The 18156-nt window shown below is 44.2% G+C and overlaps 1 protein-coding gene across 1 annotated transcript in view; it reads right to left on the bottom strand.

The window, feature by feature from the left end:
- Positions 1-18156, bottom strand: part of ARFGEF3 (ARFGEF family member 3) — a 169745-nt gene that overhangs the window by 44534 nt on the left and 107055 nt on the right. The window contains exons 12-17 of the mRNA XM_052645866.1: positions 16521-17431; positions 6512-6678; positions 5119-5284; positions 1737-1844; positions 1178-1393; positions 907-1017 (exon numbers count right to left, since the gene is read on the bottom strand). Coding sequence (XP_052501826.1) covers positions 907-1017; positions 1178-1393; positions 1737-1844; positions 5119-5284; positions 6512-6678; positions 16521-17431 — 1679 coding nt within the window. The remainder of the gene's footprint in view (positions 1-906; positions 1018-1177; positions 1394-1736; positions 1845-5118; positions 5285-6511; positions 6679-16520; positions 17432-18156) is intronic.

The raw sequence follows: 18156 nt of genomic DNA, 5'->3' as shown, positions 1-18156 counted from the left end.
CATTTGTCTCCTGGATGTGATACTGATTTAATTTTTTGTCTATAATTCAAATATTAGCTCTGGTTTAATAGTTTTCGGAGATCTTTAAGTGCTTTTATGTAACTTATAGTTGTACATTTTAAGTGCCAGTGTGATACCCTTTTGCTGTTAACAGTGGAGATGTGTGAGAGTTGATCCGCTTTCACATGGATCTCTAGTGAGGAACTCACTCACTCAAGTTCAAGGAACACCAGCCTAACCTGTATTTTCTCCGCTAAACAGATGCCAACTCTTTCTGTGACTACTTATTTTCTGTACCTGATACACTGTTAGCACAGGTTGGACCAAGCTCCCAATTTTCCCTTGTTTGCTGCCTACCATTCATCTTCCATTGCTATGGGAAAGGCTCTTCTCTTATCTAGATAACCATCTGCCTCATTGATGAACTGATTTTATCAAGTTAAAAATCAACTCTATCCTGAGTTCACAAAGGTCGGGTTTTCTCCAAGAGAAAAGTCTTCCTGAGCCTCCTCTCAGGATTCCTCCATCAGTGTGATCCCCGCTTCAGAACACAGGCTCTTCTGCCCTCCCCCTGTAGCCTGAGGGGTCCTCAAATGTGCACCCGAGGAAGTTCCAAAGCCAGTGGTCAGAGGTGTGAAGAGCTGAGTCGGGGGGCCTCTGGCTAGCAGCCACATGCACTTTCTTAGTCAGCAGGGGCCAGTATATCTCTTATCTTCACAGGGATCTACTGAGTGTCTGGAGGATCAGCCCATAAAACAGACTTAAGTCTGTGGTCAGGCAGGGTCTCATCATCAGTGGTGTATACAGTGTGCCATGTATCACATATGCAACAGGGAGGAATGTGTCTGCTTGAGTGTGCAGACCTCACATGAGGTTCCAGGTAGATTCTGGCCCTTCTGTCGCTACCTTGTGCTATGGCATCACTGGGTTCCTGGGTTTCCTTTTCCTCTTTCTCCTCCTGGACACAGGAGGCAGCTGCCATCTGGGCGAGGGCTGAAGCACAGTTGGCTGCAACTCCTTTAGAGAAAACAAACACATCACCATTTAACTGAGTTTATTCTCTAGCCGTTCATCTGGCAAAACTACTTCTAAAAGACTTGTCCACCAGGGCCACTCATAATGCATTCCTCAGGGACACCCCTTGGACCACGGGTCAAGAATACTCCACCTGCCGTACCTAGAGCGCAGCTCAGACGCGCGGCTTTCCGCAGCCCATCGAGGCTCATGCAGATAGCATCGCGTTCTTTTTGGTTCTGTTCTTTGATGCCTTCAGCTCCTAAAATGAAGGCCAGCCCTTTGGAGCTGCCGGCCATTCGGCCCGTCAAGGGGGTTGATAAAGTGTCGATCAAATTCTTCCAGCAGCCAATCAGAATATAGCGAGCAAACGCCACACCTAGAATGTGAAGGGGCGTGGGTTACCTTCCAGAGACAAAAATGACCTGGTGATGAATGGCATGGGGTTCTCTGGCCATCCTGTTAAATTACTGAGATATATGCAATTTTACTACAGGAAATACAATGGAATGGATATCAGACTGTGTTTCAGTTTATGCTTATAAATAATGAATGTGGCATCAGCAGATGGGTGATGCCAGTAACTTCTATCAGGTATTTTCCTGCCAAGATAAAAATCTTAATTCATTTATGTCAGCACAAAAAGCTACCGCATAATAACTTAATAGATGATAACACACACGATGGATGCATATTCATAAACCCAAGACCCAAGTCACTACCTGCCACCGTGGAGTCATCAATTCTCCTGCCCTGGGTGAAAGGAGACTCCATTGAAGCTGAGGCCATCAACTGCCCTCCAATTGCACTGCTCTCTAAGCCATCGATATCTGTTAAGGAAAAAGGGCAAGGTGTTTCCCCCCATTTTTAAAGAACACTCTAGTCAGAAACAGCTACCATAGTATTCATTTCCCCCCCCAGTGAAGAGCCATGGGATCCATTATGTACCAAGTATATAACAACCTGTTATCAGAATGTTAAAAATTTTTGTTTTATCCATTCAGTACAGTTTTCTTTCATTGCTAGAGCTTTCTTCTGTTAGACTGATGCATATTTTTTCTTTGAAAAAATAAAGATAAATTCTGTTATTAGAAAATCTATTGATTTAGAATATTTTGACGTTTGAATACTCCCTTTTATTCCAAACCAAGGCATTATTCCCACACTTTATATGTACCAGGTTACTCCAACATGGATCTTTCAGTACTTCCTCATAAGAATTAAGAGGAGGGTAAGTCTTTTTGGTAAGATTATCATATAACCTGATTGGAAAGCAGCCACCACAAGGGAAGCCCAAGAATACTGGAGGGGATAGCCTATCCCTTCTGCAGAGGATCTTCCCAACCCAGGAATCGAACCGGGGCCTCCTGCATTGCAGGTGGATTCTTTACCAACTGAGCTATTAGGGAAGGCCTTGGACAACACAGTACCTTACTAGTAACGCTGTACCATTTTCAAAGTGTTTTCACTTAACATGTTTTAATTAGACCTTCCCAACAACTCTGAGTAGGCAGGCAGGGTAGGTATTATTTTTCCTATTGATATTTCACAAAGGAGGAAATAAGTTTTCAAAATAAGAAAATTGCCCAAGGTCATGAGGCTGGCAAAGGAAGAAATGAGACTTAGTATTCATAGTCTTCATATAGTGTTATGCGTCAGTTATATCTCAGTAAAACTGGGTCAGGGGAAGGCAGTGAGAAATATCTGACCACTACAGTAGGAACACTAGTTTCACTGAATTAATTTGACTGATGGTCAAATGACATCCTAGAAACTGCCATGTAACACAGTTTTGTTTCCTACATGCTAGGTAATGAACTGATGAATTCAGGTAACACAAAGCTTATCCAAGTGCTAAAATCCCCAGTTGTACAGAACACTCTGACATGACATGACATAAGGGATGGCCACAGGTAGTACAGTGTTGATCACCAGACTGCTGCTATTGCTTTTCCTTGCACAGAATGAAACGACCAGATGGACGTTCCTAAGCTCTAGGTCAATTGCTGCTCAAATTCACTTGTCACTTCATACTTGAAATTTGTTACAAAGAATCAGAGAACCTAAATCTGTAGAATTCTTATGAAAAGCTTCTGATTTTCTATCACTAATCTAAAGCTAGATAACTTTTCTATGGATGAAGCAATTGAACTTATTGTTCCATTATAAAAGAGACAGCTGATTAACAGTGATGACCAATGAAAATGGCTCCCGTGTATAGCCTGGTATTTGTTCATTTTTACATCTACTAAATGACTCCTTGTACTAAGGTTCAGGGAAGAAATTCAGAGATTAATTTTGGCAGAAAGGATGGTATTTGACAATTAAGACTGGCAGGTTTAGTATCCTCATCTAAATTCCAAGGCACTTAGAAGCTCTGGGCAGGACTGTAATCTCAGTCTGAAGGTAGTTTGTGCAGTCTGATGGAAAACAAGCATTCCTTACAGGCAGACTGACTAAATGTCTCATAAATGTCTTCATAAATATGAATTCCTATTTACAAATTGAGGTAAATATTATAATTAATAAAATAAATAGTGTCTGTGTAGGGCCATGCTCTACTTACACCATCAGCAGAAGCCATGAGGCGATCACTCAGATCAAATATAGGATGAGCCTGGAGATCTAATTTATTAAGGTTCCTGATAACCAGTCCAAACTTTTGAGCAGCCCCTGATCTTGACCTGACATTGTGGTTCTACCACGTAAAGCCATGAATGGCTGCTTTTGCCAAAATGTTGCCTTATGACCACATCCCACAGTGCTTCCAAAAATTTCTAATAGAAATGAAAACTGGATGCTAAAGACATAGATTCTGGGCAACTATCTTGCATTCTTTTTTTATATAATATTTTGTAACTTTTAATTTCAAATTTCAGAAGTTACAAGAATAGTACAAGGAACTCTCCTTGAGTGTATGTATTAAGTATGAGACACATTACTGATATATGTGTGTATTATTGATGTGACGTCACACACACATACATTCTCACAGATCCACCAGTTACATTCACCTTGCCCCATTTATTCCACAATTCTCTGGGTATGTATCTGTATTGCTTCTTAACCAATTTAGAATAAGTGGAAACATCCAGTCCTTTTACCCATAAATACAGTATCATTTAAGTTAAGAAAAACTAACACTAATAAAATTTTATTATGTAGTTCAAATCCATATTCAACTTTAGTCAACTGCCCCTTCATGGTTTTTAAGAAAAATGTATTGGAGTATAGTTGATTCATAATGCGGTGTTAGTTTCCGCTGTACAGCAAAGTCAATCAGTTATACACAGAGCCACTCTTTCTTAGATGCATTTCCCATATAGGCCATTACAGAGTACTGAGTAGAGTTCCCTGTGCTAGACACAGGTCCTTATTAGTTGCCTATTTTATATATAGTAGTGCGTACACATCAATCCAACCTTCCAATTTATCTCTTCCTGCATTATTTTAAGCTCTGGTACAGCTGGGAAGGTAAGGGAGGACCTCTGATACGGACAAGAAATGAGGATGGAGCCAAGTCTAAAATCAATCATTTTACATTGCTGGCAAACTCCCAGGAGTACTGAATGATACAGGCTATCTATTGTGAGACATTCCAGGAATAACTCTGGGCTTTGCGCCCAGACAGTACTTCATATCTCCAGAAAAAGTCTACGGTTTTATCCCAATGGACATGGATGCTAAGTAATTCATAATCTAGGCTTCCCTGGTGGATCAGATGGTAAAGGATCCGCCTGCAATGCGGGAGACCTGGGTTTGATCCCTGGGTTGGGAAGATCCCCTAGAGAAGGGAATGGTGATCCACTTCAGTATTCTGGCCTGGAGAATTCCAGGGACAGAGAAGTCCGGCGGGCTACAGACCATGGGGTCGCAAAGAGTTGGACACAACTGAAGGGACTTTCACTTTTAATTCCTAATCTAATGGGGCACAGTGAGCCTTCAGAGTCCCACACGGAAGAAGGACAGAAAGCTGTTTTGAGGTGAATTCATGACATTTCCTGGGAACTGTCACCAACGGCCAGGGAGGCTTTGTGGGTGCTGTTTCAAAGCCCGAGCCCTCCCACCCCTGAGTGCCACGGAGCTCTGCAAGGAGCCACTGACCTGTCAGCATGGTGATGAGGGGGAGGCTGTTGTCCTCGGGGCTGCCCCAGTAGCCGGCTTCTCCGAGCATGTTTCTGTCAAGAACCTGGTGGTAAAGTTCCTCAATCCAGGCCTGGGAGAAGACCATCAGCACCCCGCTGGTCTGGACCTGCTTCATGAACTCTTTCTGCAGAGAAGATCACAGGAGAAAACAACCAGATATGACCCCCTGCAAACAACAGGCTCCCACGTCCCTGGAGTCACTGAGTCACTGCTTCCAGGAAAAACACGACTCTGCTCACTGGGCTCAGGAGGTGGCGAGGGAAGGGGAAACTGAGGTGGAAAGGTCACAGACTTCATGAAGGTCCTTTCACTTGTGTGATCGTTTTAAGACACCTACAGAAGGAGTGGGCTTCCTTGGTGGCTCAGTGGTGAAGAATCCTCCTGCCAACGCAGGAGAGGTGGGTTCGATCTCTGAGTGGGGAAGATCCCCTGGAGAAGGAAATGGCAACCTGCTTCCAGTATTCTTGCCTGGGGAAATCCCATGGACAGAGGAGCCTGGGGGGCTACAGTCCATGGGATTGCAAAAAGTAGGACACAACTGACCGACTAAATAACAATAGAAGCAGTAGAGATACCGCTCTTGATATTTTTACTCTCTGACGTGTGGGAGGATTAGAAACGTTTCAGAGCACCTCCTTCTCACTGCCCCATCAGCACCAGAGGTGGCCTGTGCTCCCTGAAGGACATAGGTATCTCAAGAGATACCTGATTGACACTCATATGGCCTCAGAAGGGTAAAATCTGTTAATCGTTTATCAGACAAATGATCCCTTCAGGCAGCTTCAAGGCCATAGGCTCCTGAACTGATGCTAGGGTCCACTATGGAGGGGCCCACTCATGCCAGGGAGCCAACCATGAAAGAGGCCCTCCCATCACTCTCATCGCCTTACAGAGGGGCTTTGTTATCAGCGTTAGCCAGCCTGGCTCTGGGTATGAGTACGTCTCGGGACATTTCAGAGCCCAGTGAAGGGTTTTTGTAAACAGCACACCTTCATTTTCTGCAAAGGGGACCATTCTCTGCACATCACCTGCGCTTACTTAATAAGCTGATCACATTTTTGAATGTGTCTTATACACGTGTGTTTAATGCCACCCAATGGAGTTACTGGGCCACTGGCAGGCAGCCAATGCAGGTACATTGGTGTTCTTTGCTCCTGGAACCAAGTGGGTAGCTCTGTGGTTCACCACTCTGTGCAACCTGCTCAAAGGTTCCTGTGGATGGTGAGTGCCCGCCCTCCACAGCCCTGTGGGCACGGCCAAGTCATCCCTCTCTGGCCAACAATGCTCAGGTGCCAGCCCAGAGGTCACCATTGGTCCTCGGCAGGCATGGTCGGGGAAGACGCACACTCACCATGGTGCTGGGTGCCAGGGTGGGCCGCTTGCGGTAGTAGTCACCGTGGGAGAGCTTCAGGTTGAGCAGCAGCGCACAGTGCGCCGCCGAGTACAGGCTGTCTGCATTCATCAGCATCTGCAGGCCCAGGCTGCTGTTCCCATCAAACCCTGGTGAGTGCATCATACCTACGGGAGAAAACCCAGAGACCTCAAACAGCACGCTGGGCAGACACTGCCGACCGCTTAGTGGAGCCACCAACCAGTCCCAGGGACAGAGACATCTCGTAGAACAACAGCCAGCAAGGAACAGTGTCACGGCAGGTGTGCGCCCTAGCCTGGTGGGAAAGAGCAAGCACTCCAGAGTGAACCTACTTGGGAAAACCTTGTTGGTTACTCCCCAGGAGATTTGGTAAAGTCACTTAAACCCTTCTTTACCTAGAGATAGGCAAAATAACTGATTACCTCTATCTACTGCTCAAACTCTCCAAATCACAATATAAAAAAACCCCGACACTCCCCCCCCGCTTCCTTTTACTCCCCTCAGTCATCCCAAACTGTCTGCTGTCTCTTGACCTCACCAAGCCTGGACATGCCTCAGGGCATTCACGTTTCTGTCCCCTCCACACCTACCCCACAGAGGTCTCCCAAGATCTCTGGATGACTTGCTGCCTCCTAGATTCTTTCAGGGCTCTGCTCAAGTGCTAGCTTGTCACAGACATTCCCCTTTAATTCCATCTAAAATAGCATCTGGCCCACTACCCTCATCCTCTGCAATATTCCTCCTCACCAGGCATTTTTATTCACTGTCTTAATGGCATTTATTAATAGAGTTTTGCTTACTGACTGCCATTACTACTATTACATAAGACCTATGAGAGGGAGGGATTTTGTCAGTTCTTTTCACTAGATAACACCAGTGCCTAGAACAGAGTCTAATACATAGGAGATTCTTTAAAATTATTTGCTGAATGAATGAAAATGAGCAAACAAGTTCACTATGACAACTAGATGCAAAACATTTACGATGCTTAGTGCAGTAACTCATAAGCACAAACTTTTCTAAAAGTGGGCTTCCCTGGTGGCTCAGATGGTAAAAAATCCGCCTGCAGTGTGGGAGACTTGGATTCAATCCCTGGGTTGGAAAGATCCCCTGGAGAAGAGAAGGGCTACCCCCTCCAGTATTCTTGCCTGGAGAATTCCATGGACAGGAGAGTCTGGCAGGCTACAGTCCGTGGGTCTCAAAGAGTCAGACACGACTGAGTGACTTTCACTTCACTTCTTTCTAAAGGTAATAATGTTCCTCAAAAGCTAAACACAGAATTACCATATGACCCAGCAATTCAGTACTAGTAGGAATTTACCAGGAGAACTGAAAACAGGAATTTGAACACATACCTGTATGTCAATATTCACTGCAGCAACTAACACAAATAATAATGTAATATATTAGAAAAACCCCTTTGAATTAGGCACTTGAAAAGGGTGCATTGCATAGTATGTGAATTATATCTCGATAAGAGCTGTTAACACAAGGGAGACACAGACGTAAAGAACAGGCTTCTGGACTCAGTGGGAGGAGAGAGTGGGATGATTTGAGAGAATAGCATTGAAACACACATCACCATATGTAAAATAGATAACCAGTGCAAGTTTGATGCATGAAGGAGGGCACCCAAGGCTGGTGCTCTGGGACAACTTAGAGGGATGGGGTGGCGAGGGTTGTGGGAGGAGGGGTTGAGATGGGAGGGCACGTGTGTGCCTATGCCTGAGTTGATGTATGGCAAAAACCATAACAATATTGTAAAGTAATTATCCTCCAATTAAAATAAAGTAATTAAAATATAAAAGCTATTAACAAACGAGGAAACAGTTTCAAATATATGTATAAAGAAATAGGTATTGGTTTCCTCCAACTATTTTTTCAAAACATTCTTTTACATTTCATAGTATGCTTTTCATTTTGAAAGGTGCCTATATTTTTTTTGTTCTTTTTTTTTTTTTCAAATTAACTGGAAAAACAAAAACCAATGAAACCTCATGCTCTAAAGATGGTCTCATTCATCCAAAGAAAGCTGGTCACAGAGAGCTTGGGGTGACAAAATTTACCCAAGTCCACTTCTCTTCATCTGATAACTGTGTTCGCCCCAATGCTACGTTTGCTCCTATAAACACCCTGAGGACGGATTTAGGGCTGTAGGTGAAACAGCCCATCCTAAATATGTGCGTGCAAATGACATGCACCCAGAGGTGATGAAAAGAGAAAACAGCAGGGAAGAGAAGGGCCACTCCCTGGCTGGGCAGGGGTTGGAGGTCTGGGGCTTCTTGCTGCCCGGCAGCATCTGGAGGTTGGCAGGACCCTGGAGGGGGACAAAGGATATGCACAGGGCCTCCTGGCCTTGCCCGAGCATTCCAGGCCCCACACTGGCAGGGAGGTTGCAAAATCATAGGGCCCCCCAGAAAGCCTGTGAAGTGTACAATGAGGGTTTACTGGTGACATGAGAGGTGAGGGGCCTCCCTCTCCAGACCCCACAAAAGGTCCTGCTTCTAGACTTACCCTGGCATGGGACCCTGAGGGCTGCTGCTGCTGCTAAGTCACTTCAGTCGTGTTCGACTCTGTGACCCCATAGACGGCAGCCCACGAGGCTCCCCCGTCCCTGGGATTCTCTATGCAAGAACACTGGAGTGGGTTGCCATTTCCTTCTCTAATGCATGAAAATGAAAAGTGAAAGTGAAGTTGCTCAATTGTGTCCAACTCTGCGACCCCATAGACTGCAGCCCATCAGGCTCCTCCATCCATGGGACTTCCCAGGCAAGAGTACTGGAGTGGGTTGCCATTGCCTTCTCCAACCCTGAAGGCTAGCAGAGATCAAATGTCTAGCCAGCTAGGCAGGTTGTGGGTCAGGAGTCAAATTTGTTTTAATTTAAAGACCTACATGTTTCTTGCACAGTTGAAATTCATACTAGTTATACTGGGCTTCCCTGGTGGCTCAGACACTAAAAAATCTGCCTGCAATGCAGGAGACTTGGGTTTGATTCCTGGGTCAGGAAGATCCCCTGAAGAAAGGGATGGCTACCAGGAATTCTTGCCTGGAGAATTCTGTGGACAGAGGGGCCTGGTGGGCTGTACAGTCCATGGTGTCACAAAGAGCTGGATATGACTGAGTGACTAACACTTTTACTTTCATTATCTTTATTACCTTTTCTGAAGTTTGGCACTTGATAAATATTAGGTTGCTTGCAGTAAGCTCACACTTGGTCACAGTGAGCTTCCAGATTCCAACCAAACACTACTGCTCTGAGGAACAGCAATCCCAGAGCCTCTGAGCATGCCCCTCTGTCAGTGGCTGTGGGAGGCCGGCTGCTGCTTTTTCACCCCCAAGGAGGCCGGATACAGATGCCATTTTCTTCTATGGAGGATGAGAGGCATTTTGGCAGCTGTCACGGCTCAATTCAATACCAGCTTTCTATTAACGATGGGCTTCCCTGGTGGCTCAGCTGGTAAAGAATCCACTTGTAATGCAGGAGACCCCAGTTCGATTCCTGGGTTGGGAAGATCCAGTGAAGAAGGTATAGGCTACCCACTCCAGTAGTCTATTAAAGATATTAATATCTCAATGAAACCCAGGTTTGTCTGGATGTTTGCAAACTACCCTGCACCCTACCTGAAAAAACTTTCTTTCAAAGAAAAATCCTCTTGAATTATGTGGAATTAAGGAGACATTTCAATTGTATGTTTAAGTATTAGAGAACAGGGGCCCCTGAGAAATGCCAAGTGAGGCTGACCTCAGCCAAGAGGGTGGACCCTGATAACCAGTCAGGGACAAATGTTTGATGGGAGTTTTGGGGAAAATAAGTTTTGACACGGAAGGAAATAATGAGTAAAATATCTGGGTTATGACTCCAGGAGACTCCTTCTCCCCTTCTCCTCTTTTTGCTTTCCTAACTTTCTTTCAGTGAATAAAGGAAATCTGCCATTCCTGTGTCTCACAGGTACAGATGTTTCTCTTTCAATCGTCTTTTATCTTGGAGGGAGAGCTCTGCCTCAGGCCAGACGTGGACCCAGCCGAGTACCCAGTAGCTTCAGCTGACCCACAGCAACACTCAGTGGGATCCACTGAACCACTAAATGCAGTAACTGAAGAGAACCAGCTTACTGGCAGCAGGACCACAAGAGTGATGAGTCTGTAAATCAGATATAGAGACCAATTCTTAATTGGTAAAAGTGCTATGGAGGTCACCAGAATAAATAAAAAAAAAAACAACCAACAACTTGGTTATAGACAGTCACTACAAACTACATTTGCTTCCTCACTGCCATTTTTCTAGATTTCATATATATGCCTTAATATACAATATTTGTTTTTCTCTTTCTGACCTACTTCACTCTGTATAACAGGCTCTAGGTTCATCCATCAGAAAAGACTTTAGACACAGTGGGGAAAGAAGATGGGACGAACTGAGAGAGTAGCACTGAAGCACATATATTACCTTATGTAAAATAGATATCTAGTGGGAAGTTGCTGTATAACACAGGAAGCTCACACAGTACCCTGTGATAAGCCAGAGGGATAGGATGGGTGGCGAGGGGGAGGCTCCAGAGGGAGGGGACATGTGTATACTTAGGGCAGTTTCACGTTGGTTGTATGGCAGAAGCCAACATAAGATTATAAAACAATTATCCTCCAATTAAAAATAAATTTAAAAAACCCACTACATTTAGAAACAACCAAAAGATTTTGAAGTCTGATTTCAATGTACTGATTTCTACATGTAAAAATTAATGTCACAACATATTGGATCTGATGGGACATTTTATAGACCTAAAAGCTGAGCAGTTTGCCACGTTCATGAGCTGCATTCTGGTCAAATAAAATTCACGCAAGTGCTGTTCTGCACATGCTACAAATAAGTACTGATTTGAAAAACACAAAAACACAAATGTGAAGGTTTACTTCAAATTTTGTAAAAGACTTTGCTAGGACTGTATTTCCCAGTTCTCCTAGGAAAGGAGGTAGGGCCTTTGGAAGTCCTTCTTTACCACTGGGACAACTCATTTAATCAGGAATTACTTTGTTGTTGTTTTTCAGTTGCTCAGCTGTGTCCAACTCTTTGCGACCCCATGGACTATAGCACACAAGGCTTCCCTGTCCTTCACCATCTCCCAGAGTTTGCTCAAACTCATGTCCATGAATTGGTGATGCCATCCAACTATCTTATCCTTTGTCATCTCCTTCTCTTCCTGTCTTCAATCTTTCCCAGCATCAGGGTCTTTTTCAATGAGTCAGCTCTTTGCATCAGGTAGACAAAGTATTGGAACTTCAGCATCAGTCCTTCCAATGAATATTCAGGGTTGATTTCCTTTAGAATTGACTGGTTTGATCTCCCTGCTCTCCAAGGGGCTCTCCAGAGTCTTCTCCAGCGCCACAGTTCGAAAGCATCAATTCTTCGGTGCTCAGCCTTCTTTATGGCCCAACTCTTGCGATGGTACATGACTACTGGAAAAACTGCAGCTTTGTCTATATAGACCTTTGTTGGCAAAGTGAGTCTCTGCTTTTTATTATGCTGTCTAGGTTTGTCATAGCTTTTCTTCTAAGGAGAAAGCGTCTTTTAATTACTAAAGGATGTTGTTTGTAAACATGAATTTATCTGAGAGCTAAATCTTACATTCTTTAATGCTGAAACTTCTGCAGCTGTTATTTTGTATGGATAATTTTAATTTTACATAGAAGGGCCTAAACATAATTTTTACCATTTCTTGATCACTCAAGGCCATCATCACTGCAACAAGGGGCAGTGCTGTGATCTGATACACAGCTGTTTTGGGGGATCACTGATGGGTGCCAGACTCTGCCTTGTCACTAGGGATACCAAGCTGGTTGGAGAAGTTGCCAAGCTCCTCTTCTCAAGAATGCTTCCAGTTGGGAAGATGCACTGGTTCAGGGATGCTACCAAACCCCTTCCAACTCAGGCTGTACTCCTTCAGCACATAACTATTCACATCTTTAGGGATCAAAGAGAAAGTTCATCAATTTACAGTCAATAAATATTTGTTGAGGATAAATCACACATATCTTGCACCCTTCGGACACAGCACAGTGAAGTTTCTCTATAAATGTTGACTGAAGAAGCATTTGTGTGTGTGGGTGCACATGTGTGTGTGTTAGAGAAACAGAGATAAAGAGAAGAGAGAGACACACACACATACACTAGGAATGTTCAATTAAAGAATGTAAAATTTAATGATGGTGCACATAAGGTACTAGGGAGAAATACAGTTTTTAAGAACCATGTTTATACATTTCTCTTGCATTTCAATGACTAGAAATGAAACATACTTTTTGAAATGAAATGAAACATGATTTTGTGTGTGTGTGTTCCTTCACACAAATGAAATATCCCAACTATTTTTATATCTAATTCTTAAAAGAAAAATATTGAGAAAAATGTTGGGTAGTCTTAGAAATTGATATTTTACTGCCTTAACAAGAATGGCAATGCAGTTAGGAAAGTTGAGAAATTATATGCATCTCTTTCTAATCACTAGGTACATTAGAGTTACTGAGTGGTCCAGGATTAGAAGTGCTGCATCTCTGCTGATGCTTTATGCTATAACTTTGGATCACTCTCATATTAAAAAATGTTCTTCCTTAAATATACCTGGATCGATTTGACAAAGGGCAATCTGATCAGCTTCTTAAGATACTTAAGCTCCTTAACAATACAGCAGTCACTTCTACCAAGTTCCAAGAACTGGGCTACAATTTTTTTTGTATTTGTGTGTGATGTGTTATTTGTTAGAAGACCAAAGAAGGGGTAGATGGGGTTGTAGCTTCCAAGGAGCTGAAAGTCTAGCAAGGGAAAGGTGGATGCATGAACTCATATAACTATGACAAATAGAGGAAGTGTCATGACAGACACATGTTCAAGGCTCAGTGGTGGAAGAGCAAGTGATGGTCTTGGCTTCTGACAGTTCTGTGTGGTCAAGAGACCCTTGAATTTTAGGGGAAGGCACAGTTGAGCACCCTGAGGTCAGGCAATCATTTATTCCTGCTATAATTTTTTTTGTACTCATTAATTGCTTTCTTTCTGTAGCACTATGAGAGAATAGAAAATATATATGTTGGTCTCTGCTCCCAGTTCCTGGCACAGAGCTCCTAATGACTTCCTAAGTGATACAAGCAACTCATGCAGCCTAATTCCAGAAAAATAAATGACCCAATCAAAAACTGGGCCAAAGAACTAAATAGACATTTCTCCAAAGAAGACATACAGATGGCTAACAAACACATGAAAAGATGCTCAACATCACTCATTATCAGAGAAATGCAAATCAAAACCACAATGAGGTACCATTTCACATCAGTCAGAATGGCTGCAATCCAAAAGTCTATAAGCAATAAATGCTGGAGAGGGTGTGGAGAGAAGGGAACCCTCTTACACTGTTGGTGGGAATGCAAACTAGTACAGCCACTATGGAGAAGAGTGTGGAGATTCCTTAAAAAACTGGAAATAGACTTATGACCCAGCAATCCCACTGCTGGGCATACACACTGAGGAAACCAGAATTGAAAGAGACACATGTACCCCCAATGTTCATTGCAGCACTGTTTATAATAGCCAGGACATGGAAGCAACCTAGATGTCCATCAGCAGATGAATGGATAAGAAAGCTGTGGTACATATACACAATGGAGTATTACTCAGCCATTAAAAAGAATACATTTGAATCAGTTCTAATGAGGTGGATGAAACTGGAGCCAATTATACAGAGTGAAGTAAGCCAGAAAGAAAAACACCAATACAGTATACTAACACATATATATGAAATTTAGAAAGATGGTAACAATAACCCTGTATGCAAAACAGCAAAAGAGACACAGATGTATAGAATAGACTTTTGGACTCTGTGGGGGAGGGAGAGGGTGAGATGATTTGGGAGAATGGCATTGAAACATGTATACTATCATGTAAGAAATGAATCGCCAGTCTAGGTTCGATGCAGGATATAGGATGCTTGGGGTTGGCGCACTGGGATGACCCAGAGAGATGGTATGGGGAGGGAGGTAGGAGCGGGGTTCAGGATTGGGAACTCACGTACACCCGTGGTAGATTCATGATGATGTATGGCAAAACCAATACAGTATTGTAAAGTAAAATAAAGTAGAATACTAAAAAAAAAAAAAAAAAAGAACACTAGGAGTACCTCTTATTCTAACATGTGTCTTTGATCTCATCCATGACCCAGGGCTCCTAAAATGCTCATAAATTCCCAAGTAATAAGAACACTAAGACGATCTCTTTTTCTAAAGAGGTGACTCTGGGTGGGCTCCTGGATAACTCCACGATAGGAGCAAAGAATTTTTGGCTCCACCCCCACCATGCCATCCTCAAGAGAGAGGAGAGGAGCTGGAAATGGAGTTAATAATTGATCACAGCTACATGAGGAAGCCTCCATAAATCCCAGCAGTAGGGGTTTGGGGAGATTTCAGGTTGGCGGACACATCCACACCAGGAGGGTGACCCACTCCAACTCCTTGGGGACAGAAGCTCCTATACTCAGGACCTCCCAGACCTCACTCTGTGTATCTCTTCATCTGGCCATTCATCTATATCCTTTATCAGATCCTTTAGTAAATTGGTAAGCAAAAGTGAGTGTTTCCCTGAGTTCTGTGAGCTATTCTAACAAATTAAGTGAACCTAAGGAGGTGGTCCGGAGAAGGCAATGGCACCCCACTCCAGTACTCTTGCCTGGAAAACCCCATGGATGGAGGAGCCTGGTAGGCTGCAGTCCGTGGGGTCACTAAGAGTCGGACATGACTGAGCAACTTCACTTTCACTTTTCACTTTCATGCACTGGAGAAGGAAATGGCAACCCACTCCAGTGTTCTTGCCTGGAGAATCCCAGGGACGGTGGAGTCTGATGGGCTGCTGTCTATGGGGTCGCACAGAGTCGGACATGACTGAAGCGACTTAGCAGCAGCTGCAGCAGTGGCAAGGAGGTGGTCATGAGAAGCTCTGATTTACAGCCAGTCAGCACAGGTGACAGCCTGGGCTTGCAGCTGGCATCTGTAGTGGGGGGTAGGTAGATTCAGAACTGAGTTACATTGTAAGACAGTCAGCTGCTGTCTGAGGTTTGCTTGTTGTTTGAGGGGAAAACTTTCACACATTTGGTGACCAAGTGTCAGAAGTACAGTGCTCTGTGTGACTCATAAAGGAAGGAAGAGGCACCATAAGGAAGAACTGGGTTTTTCTCTACATAGGAAGGAAAAAGCTGCATGCTCCCTCTAGAAATACCTTACAAGAAAATGATCTAAATTCACTATTAATAAATTCATTATTTCCTGTGTTAAATGCTGCTTCCCTATTTTCTTTACCTCCTTTCTTCACCAAAATCCTGGGGGATCATTTTCAGCCCTTCAGCAAAACTAGCATAACTATCTGGTATACCCTGGCCAAGACAGCCCACAGCACACCTGTTTAAATGCTGTTTGGGTCACAATGTTGACATTCGGCAGACAGAAGGGTCTGAGATTGGAGAATGTGATGCTGATACAGCACACTGGAGCATCGCACACTGTGGGACGTTCAGGGGAATTCAGAATATAGTGGTGGGACAGCCTGCATCTGCTCAAGACCTCATTTGAAATAACTTACATGTCAACAAACCAGAAGTGCAACACACTATGATTTTAAGATAGCAAAGTGTAGAAGCATAGGACGAATTCAGTGTTCTGAGAATCACAGATTGCCATTTTGTTTCAGCCAACATCAGCTTTCTAGAAGGCACCTACCTCTTACCCTTTATAGATACACATTTATGCACCTCTTGGTGTATTCCAGCCATCAACTGCTGCACAATTTGAACAAACCACCACCAGTCAGTTACAGTCCTTGGCTCTCTTTAAGAAACCCAAAGATTCATCAGGATGCTCTGAGCACTTCAAACTCCATGCATGCTGGTAACTGCCCGTTGAACAAAATGCTCTGAATATTCTAGTGGACTGCGTAGCAAAGAATGAATTACAAACCTGAGCAGAAGGTAGAGACAAAGTTCTGGAGGGCTGAGTCCACCTCTTCCACACTGGGCAGGGCCAGGAGGCGTGGCAGGAGACCCTCCAGCGACTGCACGAACAGCCGGGCGCTGTGCTGGTCAGCCTCCTGGTTCTTCAGCAGCTTGAGGGACAGAGCTGCGGTCCGCAGGGACCTGTGGCCCAGGCAGTCCCGCGGGGTCTGCTCCTCATCAGCTAGAGAACAGTTGTCGGACCCAATGTCCGACACGTCCGATCTCCCGGAGTCCTTTTCAGCTGCCATGGAGTACTGGTCACAGGAGTCGAATTCTGTCCGAGAGAGGTCTTGGTCGTCCACGCTGAAGTTGCTCTCACTGTATCTGGATCCGTAGGACCTCATCCTGCAGTCGACCGACAGGAAGTTGGTTATATCGGGGTAGGCAACTGTGTGGCTCCTTTGAACCACGTCTGGCTGGTCCACGGCTTCCGGTTCTGACACTTTACTCAGAGTCTCCTTGCCCTCCTGGACGGCTGGCGACTTGAGGCCATTCTTGGGGTTTTCCGAGTGGTCCTCGGGTGTGGTCTGACCCAACTCTCCCTCCAAGGTGGTCTGGCCCGTGTCCGTGGTAACGCTGATGCTGATGTCAGGGCTCCGCTCATTCCCCAACTCCCAGGGTGTGTGTTCCGAGGACAGGACTCGCCGCTGCCAGCGGAAGTCGGCCTCATTGATCTCCATGGAGTCGCGGCTGGACTCGGCCCCGTCCTTCAGCTCCTCCAGGCGCAGCAGCAGCAGCTGGACCTGACTTTCGCTCAAGCCCCTGCCCTGGCTGAGCTCTTCCAAGGCCCCCAGCAAGGTGCAGACGCAGGACACGGCAGCGTAGCAGGCCTCGATGCCGCCCTTGATGCACGCCTCGGTCATGCCATCCATGATGCTGAAAGTGTTCAAAGGAGCAGAAGGCATCAGTACTGGAAACATGGAAAATGTTACCAAATGAACAAGAATTAGACTGGTGAACAGATAGGTATTCAAAAGAGATACTCTTGATTCACATGAAATCAAATGATCTGGGCAAAAAGAATAAAATGAACAATAAAGGAAACAAATGTACTCAGGCTGGAAAGTGGCCCACTTTGAATCAGTCTTTAGGTTGCCTGGTTTATTTAGGTACAAATAAAGTTTTTGATGCAAATTTATAATCTTCACAAGGACAGGCATAGAATAATTTCACTTTTGTAACATGTTCAGTTTTCCAAACAGGAAACATTTATAATGTCTTTAGGATAGTATGGACCTTTCTTTATTCAAGAAATGTATTTCTGAAGAGATGCATGTGACTACAACTATTACAAATCAGATAATATTCCACTTCCGAGAGGGACTCTATGGAAAGGAATCATATAGATGGAACATATTAAGTCAAAAAGGTTTTCCCCAAAATAAGCCCAATGAAGAATTTCTGTACAATTTGTACACTGGCTTTTCTCTAAGTCAATATGAAAATATGGAAAGTTATATGGTTACAATAAACTGAGATAAGACTTCTCCTCTGACTTGCAGGTACATTACTACATAGTCATATCTCATATAATCGATTCATATAATTCCAGGAACTTAGAAACAACATTAAGAATATTCAGAGAAGCAGTCTTCACCAAG

Source organism: Budorcas taxicolor, chromosome 9, assembly GCF_023091745.1.
Source record: "Budorcas taxicolor isolate Tak-1 chromosome 9, Takin1.1, whole genome shotgun sequence".
NCBI classification, from domain to species: Eukaryota; Metazoa; Chordata; class Mammalia; order Artiodactyla; family Bovidae; genus Budorcas; species Budorcas taxicolor.
This window is presented reverse-complemented; position numbering and strand designations above follow the sequence as displayed.